Source organism: Trachemys scripta, chromosome 8, assembly GCF_013100865.1.
Source record: "Trachemys scripta elegans isolate TJP31775 chromosome 8, CAS_Tse_1.0, whole genome shotgun sequence".
In the NCBI taxonomy this organism is placed as follows: domain Eukaryota; kingdom Metazoa; phylum Chordata; order Testudines; family Emydidae; genus Trachemys; species Trachemys scripta.
The window spans coordinates 11,904,237-11,914,250 of NC_048305.1; the positions used below are offsets into that span (position 1 = coordinate 11,904,237).

General features: G+C 45.6%; 1 protein-coding gene across 4 annotated transcripts in view; it reads right to left on the reverse strand.

The window, feature by feature from the left end:
* The window catches only part of JADE2 (jade family PHD finger 2), a 216,727-nt gene that overhangs the window by 25,078 nt on the left and 181,635 nt on the right, over positions 1-10,014 (reverse strand). For all 4 annotated transcript variants that reach the window (XM_034778226.1, XM_034778225.1, XM_034778224.1 and 1 more), the window contains 2 exons: positions 9,046-9,162; positions 1,024-1,485 (listed from right to left, as the gene is read on the reverse strand). In XM_034778226.1, the coding sequence (XP_034634117.1) occupies positions 1,024-1,485; positions 9,046-9,162 (579 nt within the window). The remainder of the gene's footprint in view (positions 1-1,023; positions 1,486-9,045; positions 9,163-10,014) is intronic.

The following is a 10,014-nucleotide window of genomic DNA, read 5'->3' on the forward strand; positions in this document are numbered from 1 at the left end:
TGACTCTTCCTTAAAAAGCCAACAGGCAGAAGCCCTCAGGGTTTTCCTTCCTCTCCACAAACTCATGTCAGATACAGAACACGCAGGTCAAACAATGGGCCCACCAGCCTGTGAAGGGAACCTGGGATGGTCTGATGTGCAGTGAACCTGCCTCAGCGGAGTTTAGTGTGATACACCCCAGGTGGCATGTGTCATAAGGCTCTGTCCATTCAGAGATCTCCCAGAGGAGGTGGCCCATTTCCCGCTATGGAGACAGCTGGACCAAGCCATGAAACACTCAGTCCCGCCAGCCCTGCAGTTCACTTCTACCATTTTATCTGTCCATATTGTTTTGTTTTTTAGACAATATGTAAATTACATTTCTGTTTTTAATGTGAATGTCATGCTGCTGGAAGGTGCCGAATTGCCAACACTGGACAACCTCTATTTTGGGTCCAATCCTGCGCCCCTGGAGATCAAAAAGCAGGATTGGGACTTTCATCCCCAAAATGGGTAGCCTCAGTGTTGGTTTTCGGCTGCACTGCACTGCCAACATGCCTCTCCTCTGTTCTGGGGGGACCCCATGTGGAGGAGCGAGGAGAGTCCGGACTCCAGGCACATTCAGTCTTTGACCTCTCTGCTGAGACTGCCAAGAACTGTCTCAATTGCGCTCGTGGTTTTGTGATGAATGCATATGTCCACTAGGAAATGGACTGGACCGAGAAGCCTATACACCTTTTGTTCATATTTTAAAAGGAACACCTACACTTAAACATGGGGAACATAAGAAGTGGGATGACTGGAGGGTTGCTAATGAGCTGCATTATGCAGAATTCTAGTCACTGATAACAAACAGGCAGATCAGAGCAGAAGTGTAAGTGAGGTCTTTTTCGTGGCCATAAACTGTGGAAGGGAAGTGACTGTCAAGGAAATCTAACTAGGTCAACAGACATGAAGACAACTTCTTCCAGCATACACTGGCCCATATTAAAGAAGCCCTGGCAGAACAACAGAGTAGGTCCTTAAACCAGAAGTTGTACTCACCCTCTCTAAGTCTTGCCTGAGATGTGTGAAGAGCTTTAAGCGTCGGTACAACACATCCTGTTCTTGCTGAGCCAAGTTGTCCACTTCATCTGTTTTTGGTGTCAGCAGTGGCTTGTTGCAATTCGCTTTCCTCTTCAGCTTCCAGTACTGATAAACGAAATCCACCAGCGACTCAGTTAAGTCGAGGTTCTCGGCTACCTCGGAGGGCTTTACAAGTTCATAGAAATCCTCTTCCAACTGCTGGAGCTTCTGTTTTCGCAGCGTGACCTTTTCCAAGTCCAGCTGGGCTTGGTCTGCCTCTGCTCGTGCCTCGTCTGGAGGTTTGGTGGCCCCACTGCTGTGCTCAAGGCAGAAGGATTTGAACTTCACTTCATCGTTCTCCGCTAAAATAGTCCGCATGTCCAGATTGTGGTCAAAAGCGCAAGTGACGTGGAATGCAGTGATGCAGGCGGGCATGGAACACTGGAGGAAAGACAAAGCAGGGAACCCAGGTTATTTCACTCAACGCCCATCATGGCACACTGAGGAAACGTGCTTACTCCTGTTAAATCACTGTACACAAGACATTACTGACTACAGTGGCACTTGGCCATTGCAACAGGACGATGAGATGTGTGAGCCTGGCCTGACTATAAAAGGGATCACCCTACTGTATGTAATGCAATAAGTGACTTTGCACGTTACTCCAGGCACCCAGTTGCTTTAGAACTTGACACTGAACAAAGAGCAGACACCCATACTGAGAAATGAGTATATTTCCCAAATCTCATGTGTGTACGGCTGGTCACCATAATTTCAAGCACAAGAATCTTCATTAAACTGCTACCTCCACTTGGTTCCTTTCAGTCTCATCCCTACGGCCCTTCTGATGCCCCCCACATAAACCAGGCCTTTCTGTTGGTTATTCTAAAAATAAGCTTCATCCAATAAAATAGACAATACTGTTCTTGTCAACACTATGGTCCAATACTATGGACAAATGACTGTAGCTGGGTAAATGAGCCTCTCCCAACAGAGAATTAATGTATTTCTTATTGTAATTTCTCTCTCTAAATTACCTTAGTTTCCTTTTTGTTAACACTAAAAACGGTCTTGCTGATTTTATCTGAAGTCTAGAGAGGGGGTCACAGTCCATGAGTAAAACAGGAATCTAGGGAGCTTCTAATGCTCCTGGAGCACAGGGCCTTCATTAATAAGTAAGCAGCTCCTATTGAAATTCCACTCCCTCTAGTTAGCATTAGAAAAAAAGAAGGGGAAAAAAAAAGAAGAAAAGAAAATGGAACCCTAGCTTATTTAGAACAGACAATGTGAAAATGAACATTAAAATCGGTACAGGAATTAACTTGCTGTCCAAAGTTATTTTAAATTAGAATTTTAAACAATTTTGCTAAATTCCCTCATAGTTAAATTATTCTGTCTGGATTCTACAGGCAGCAAAACCTAAATTATGAGTTTCCATTGAAGCCAACCCATTTCCCAGCTAACATGTGGGCTGTACGCACTTCAGCACATTCTCCTCCCCAGCCCTCCTCTATTCATTAACTATTTTTTAATGGCTCAGAGTGTCAGGTAATTATTTAAGCCATAATCCATGCGAAATCAGTCTATTTCAGCTGCTAATGACCAGTTAAACGGCAATAACGAGCCATTCTGGCTTATTACTGTAGACACCACATTTAGCAGTTTATATAACATTATTCTGGGGGTGGGGGGAGCGGAGTGAGCAGTTCCAGCACGAATGACCACATTAAAACGTCTGATATTTCCTGAAGGCTGATGACAAAAATACAGGATGTTGCACATTTTTGGTGAGGTTTCGGGTAAGTTTTAATTTTCAAAAATACAAATTCCCGTTGTATTTAAACTGCAAAAACGTTATTGTTTTTTCTCTTTGTCCCATCGGTCTTGGCTTCCTGCCCTGTTATTAAGTTACAGAGCACATGACCTTTCAACATTGCTGTTTTTAGATATTTCCCCTTGACTTTGTTTATAAATTTGCCGGTGCTTATGAAAGCAAGAGACTAACTAGACCCAGGCATAGAGCAGGCAAGTGGTGTCCAAGTTAACCTCTCACACAGCTCTTCCAAAGCCCATTAAAATCAGTGGAAAGATTTGCAGTGACTTCACTCAGCTTTGGATCACCTCCCTCCTGACCTTTCGCATGCCTGCTATTAATTCTATGCAGACATCGCTGATGAGGAGGGGCTGCCAGTTGTGCCACAGTACCCAACAGTGGGTCACATTCAGGGTGGAAAGAGAGCACGGAACGTATCTAGCTCTGAGTTTGGACATCATGGGATGTGGACAAATGCCCACTAGGCATTAGATTGAGATTACTGGGCCTATTTGAACCACAATCCAAATCACCAAAGAGTCCTGTGGCACTTTACAGACTAACAGACGTATAGGAGCATGAGCTTTCGTAGGTGAATACCCATGTCTTCGGATACATGCATCTGAAGAAGTGGGTATTCACCCACGAAAGCTCATGCTCCTATGCATCTGTTAGTCTATAAGGTGCCACAGGACTCTTTGCTGCTTTTACAGATCCAGACTAACACGGCTACCCCTCTGATACTTAATCCAAATCATGTTTGAATCCATGTCTCCCCCTCTTAACAGATTTAAATATGTGGATACCTGGTTTCTAATTGTGTTAATGTGTATCAAAAAAAGCAAATTCCACTAAAAAGTGAGTATTTACCTATAGTTACCACATAGCACTGCTAACTAAGACACCATGGTATTTCCCTATACCAACACTGAGAAACAACACCAGTACACCAGATAACACTGTGTGGTAGCCACTGGTAAATGGTGATGTTTTGATGGCTACCACTGTTGCTACTGCAGAGCGAGCGGGAGTCTTTTTGCCTAATACACTGACAGAAGTGCCAGCGAAGTTCTGAATACAGAATCTTTATTTCTGCTGATGCTTTGAGGGGCAGAGATACCAGCTTGATCATCAGACGCCAGATTTTTTTGGTAGAGCCAGCATATCTTCCTTTGGTTCTTAAGCTTCGTACACTTGCTGTGAAAGTCACTGGGACAGAATATATTCAGCAAAGTGATACAATGTCATTCGATGGAGTCACTTTCCTGACTCTAACGGAACTTTAAGGTTGGACACCTTTGCCAGCTGTAAGTTACCTTGATTGAGTTTTCTTGTCTGGTTGCCAAAATGGTTATTTTACTACATTGAGCTATCTAGCTACTGATGTAGTCAATCGTATCTTTATTGGAGTAACATCTGGGGGCACTTTAAACCAAATCATTGGGAAGATCCTTTGTGCTGTTATGTGCATCAATAGCTACTGTACCGTAACAAAAGTGGACACCCAGAACTGGCTCTAGTGAACCATTCAAACTAAAAAAAAAAAATGGATGCATCAGTGTTGCCTTCCTCCCTGACTATTTACGTCACAAACAGTATTAATATCATTAGTCAAGTGCCTGTGGCTTTTGCCAAAACAACAGCCTACAGAGCGCCCTTTACCCAGGAAAGATTATCTGCACTACCTTAGAAATAAAACAAATCGAATGACACTCGTCCTGGATTTCTCCTTTGACAGATGGCAAGCAGCAGTTGTCAGAGACTGTGCCCCAAATGCAAATAGAAAATAATTAGCAAGCTCAGCTGACAGGGCAACAATGAAAGGTACCTGTTCCACAGCAGCTACCAAAGGACCTTGCATAAACGGACAATAAAAAACATATTGATCCATCAAATCATTCATGAGCACAGAATGCCAATGGAATGACGCAGCAGTCTGACAAGCTGAATGAGCTGAGGCATTGCAGGCTAGGGTAGCACACTGGATCTCACAATACTTATGACAGTAACAGAACATAGTGATAATGTTACTGTATAGCACAGGGGTGATCAAACTGCAGTTAAAGTGCGGCTCGCGGAGCCCCCCCACCCCACTCTCCACCTATCGGACTGGAAGGACAGGGGACTCGGGGCTTCTGCCCTGCAGCGGGATGGTGGGGCCGGGGGATTCTGCCCAACGGGGGGGGGGGGGTAGGTCTAGGGGCTTCAGCCCCGCTCTTGCTGAAGGCCAAGCCCAGGCTGGTGCTTCCCACAGGGCTGAAGCCTCTAGCTGCACCACCCTGCCACTGGGCAGAAGCCCCAAGCCCTGCCAGGTACACCTGGCTCTCGAGCCTCTGAAGATTATCGTATGCGGCTCAGAAGGTCAGTAAGTTTGGCCACCCCTGGTAGAGCACCTTTCATCCAAGTATCTCCAAGTACTTTGGAGGCAATGGGCCAAGTCCATCCCTAGATGTAAGTCCAGAGAAGCCAATGGAGTTGCACCAGAGATGATTTTGACCTGTTAATATGTCTTCAGACTCTCTTATGTAGTAGAGAGATAGGGAATATTTCTTCACCAATGAACTCCAGCCACCTCTAGCTGTGGAATGCTATAGCTGCTTAACAGCTCACAGCAATGCTACACAACAGAGTTAGGGCAGAAGGTGATGAAAACGCAGTATCCAGCAGAACTTGAGGGGGGCACTTAGGGAGAGAGAATGTAATTACCAAAGTTGAAATACAGCGAGGGCAACAGTTTTGACATGGCTGTATTCTTACAAAACGCTCCATGGGATCTTCAGTGACCACAAGTGGTCTGGACCTCAGCTTTAGGTCTCATCTGGAAGAGGGGATCTGCAGCATCACAACTGCCCTAGCACGATGCTGGGGCATTGGTTCAGTACTGATGCAGAGGGAAGACCATCACAGCTAGGATCTTGGACAGTACACGTCGGACTCATTTCCATTTCCCCCAAAAAATGTTTTTTAAGTTTTCAACACTAAATGGTTCCCTATTTGACCAGAACAGGACTAACTGACGTATCTACTGCAGACTTGGAAAATACATTTTCACAAATAGCTGTGGTTCTTCAGTAAATGGATGTTAATCTTTAGTGATCAAATGGTCTTCATTTCTCCCTAGCATTCTGGGTTTGGCTTGATGCAGAATCTGCAAAGACACTGGCCTCTTATCCATGCAGCAGGTCTGTCTCTTGGCACCTGATCTTTGTCCACTGCCAGCAACTACCACTTACTAATGAAATCAGTGAGGTTTTTATTCTATACCCAAACCAAAACCAAACTGAAAAGGGTTAAGGAACTACCTAAATGGCAGATGACACCACAGCTGCTTGCCTGTAACCTTCAAAATCACTTTCCCAAAGAAGGAAGGTTAAAGGACAGTAGTATCAAGAGATGCTGTCTTCAGAAGGCCGAACTGCTGCCAATCTATGGAGAACTGGCAACAGGGCCTCTCCCAGAGGAGCACTGACAATCTCTGCCAATAAGGGTCCAATGCTTCACCAGTCCCTGTTTTGACCTGCCGTGGGGTCTTGAATCCATCTGGCAAGTTGGAGTGCACAGCATTCTCAGGAATTGCAGTACCTTCGGGATATGTAATCAGTATGTTTCCTTATACTTTGTTCTTTGGTTCAGCAACATAAACAAGAAAATGCCAAGAGGATACAGCACTCTTTTTGGCACATTCTCACGTCTAGCCACAAGAACCACTATGAAGTCATGATTTCCCCGGAACAGAAAGTTGGAAAACTGCTCAGACAGGACTGTATCCTCAGCTAGTGTGAACTGGCATTGGCTTTATGGAGCTATGCTGATTTGATTTGGCCCACGATTTTTTAAAAGTAAAGACAAGAAGAAGATAGTGATGTGCCTGAAGCAATATCAGCCAGGGGGAAACAAATTCCTCCCAAACCATCCCCTTTGTTACCTAACATTAGGCTGATGATTCAACTGCCAGCTTGTGTGGGGCAAATTCTCTAGAAGTATGGAGCCTGGGGGCACATGCAAATTCCACAGACAGGGGTGCACATGCCTAGTTAGGTGACTAGCTTACAATCTGCATGAACGTTTGCTCCATTTGCACATGTAACTGCAGTAACTATGTACACATTTGTGGACAAGAAGTCTCCATTTATTAAAATGTGATCCTGTTTCCACACATCAGGAGAGAAGAGCAATGAAACTGAGAAGGCCTCCTCCTCCCCCCCACACCCCCCGGCTTGTTCAAGACAAAGGAGTTCTTCTCCAGGCACAATTCATCTTCCAGTGTCTTACTCTGCCAGGTCAGTGAAACCCAGTCAAACTGGCCACAAAGAAAAGCTAACACCAGAAGCCTCTGAAATGAGCTTCTTCTAATGCTGCAGCTGTAACTGACTTGCGCACAGCTTAACTATCTCATTCCTATCCTCAGGAGCTAGCGCTAAGGTCCAGATCTTCATTTCAATCAATGGGAGCTAGGCACCTTAGAAGACCTGGGCCTAAGTACTATAACAAAAAGATTTTCTCTCTGTAAAGCTGTCACAAAATTATAGTGGTGACAAAGATGGTTAGATTTCACCTGTATAAACAGGTACTGATCAAAAATACGTTACATAAACATAAGGGCTTTGCAAACACAGGCCTTTGTTCCTCTGATGAGAGCAGAGGATACAACGCTTATTTACCTCTACGTGTGAATCTGCTGCTTATTCATCCCTTAAATCCTTCAATAAAGGCACCGTCTGCACATTCCTTTTCCTTTCCGCAGAGCTGTTCTGCAAGAGCTATGGCGGCACTGACAAACACTCCAGTGGAAATCTTATGGAGACTTATAAACTGTGAGTTGTCAGCACACGAGACAATAAAACTCTGTGTTCCATTTCAGGTGACCTTTAATTCAAATCCGTTCAATCCAAAGGTTCTCACAGCTAACGTGTGATGCCTGTGCTAAGAGGATGAAGTCTCAGAGAATCTGAATTCTTTTTGATGCTGCCAAGTCTATTTGACTCCTTTCGCTGCCCTTCCGTTCTTTGAAAGCAGTTGCCATTATGACACAATATCTCCATCTGGCAGGGTGAATAAGCAGATCCACCCAGTGCCATCAAAAAAGAAGTGAGTCAATGCTGGAGATTTAAAGAAATATGGTGAGATCTCATTTCAAGCTCAAAGGATTGCTTTTAAATAGCTCCCTTTAAAGTATTAAAACCATTGCAGTTGCATAAACACCATGGAGGCTTGCAGCTCTTTCTATTCATAAGACATATCACTGTTCCTCAACCGGCTAGTTACTCTCTGTCACTTATATAGTGTTGCTATGTCTGATGTTTAAGGGCCAAATCCCACCTCAGCACTGGGGGAAGCAATAGCTAATGACGCGGTGCAGCAGCAAATCCACCAGCCCTTTTGCTCGTCCCCTGGCTCACACTCCCCCCACCAAACCAAGGGGAAGCGGAGGGAGCCATGCGGGACTGGGCTCTGAGGATTGCAGTGGTGCAATCCCCTTGGCAAGGTTCCGCAAACCCTGGTCCCCCACCATGCACAGAAGAACCACATCTGTTCTGCTGCAGTCAGAGCTCTCTGCACCTGCTGAGGAGGGATTCACCACTACAGGCAGTGCCCTGACCTAGCAGAACTTTCTGTAACAGCGGTGTTTTTCCACAGGACAAAATGAAAGCATGTAGCATTGTTGTGGGAAGGGTAGGGAATAGGATATTTGCTGTGATCCACTGTGTTATAGAATAGGTACAAAACAGGGGTGTGTAAATTCTAAGTATTCTATTTCGTGAGCTGGTAGGGCTCAAATCAAGTGCAGTTCTTTGTAACACTGGAGAGCTAAGCTTTCTGGCTTTCCAATGGTAGAAAGGTTTCATTCCTAGCCCCACTGGCATGTGAAATATTAATACAGCCGGCTTCTGACTTTAGAGCAGTGTCATTGTCAGTCCTTGTAACTACAGAGTCACTATGGCATCGGCATCATGGTGAACGAACAAGGTTTATTTAGATTTGCAGCATTTCATGTATTAAAACATTACAAACAACAATAACTGGTGGCAACTGATTGGCTCTTGTGCTCCCAGATGTTACTTTTATTCCCTGTCAGTGACTAAGAAAACTTGTTCCCAAACTAACAGACAAATCCTGCCCTCCAGTGCATGCGCAGGGCTCTCAAGAGCAAAACCTGGCCCTGGGCGTCATTAAGCAGCGTTACCTACCTGAATACACGTTCCAGTGCACTCCTTGCAGAGACTGCAGGACAAAGCCCATCTGCTTGCTGGGATATGCGAGATCTTTGTAATGGGTTCCATTTTTTCCGGGCATCCGATGCTAACCTAGTCACGACACAGAGTACATGTGTTTATACCAGTTACCATGATGCATCTTCCCTGGGATAATGCAAAGCTCGATTCCCTGAGGGGGCTAGAATGAGAGGAGGATGTTCTAAAAGCCGGCTCTACCATCACCCATCATGGGAAAAAACTCAGCTATGAAGCTGAATGAAATGGCAGGAAAACGGAGGGTAAGGCCAAATGCCACCTCTGAGCTGAATCCTCTCTGGTGTGTTGTTATCGATGGTGCACTGGCGTGTGCGCTTAGTGTGACCGAACCCAGCTAGAGGCTGGGCATGTCTGCTCTCCCTGGCAGAGCGCAACAGGGCTGAATTGTCCCCTAACAATCCAGCCTGCGTGAGGGGCAGCATGTACCCGAGCTGCCGCAGGAGCGGGGCAGGCACACGACTGTGATCCTGAGGGTCACAATCTGTTGCTGGTCCCTTTCTCCAGGGGGGAAGTAACTGAGGCAGCCTTTGTGCTGGTGCAGCTAACTTCCCCCTGCACTGGCTCTTGGGCCTCAGCTGGCATACTGGGGGTATGTGGGTCTGAAGTGCCATCTATTCCCCGCCCCTGACCACCCACTCCCCACACACCTGTGCAGTAGGTGGCATGGCAGCTCTCCTTCCCACATAGGCTCTGACATGTGGGTGAGCCACGCAGAAGAATAAGTATCAGAGGGGTGGCCGTGTTAGTCTGAATCTGTAACAAGCAACAGAGGGTCCTGTGGCACCTTTAAGACTAACAGAAGTATTGGGAGCATAAGCTTTCGTGGGTAAGAACCTCACTTCTTCAGATGCAAGAAATGAGGTTCTTACCCACGAAAGCTTATGCTCCCAATACTTCTGTTAGTCT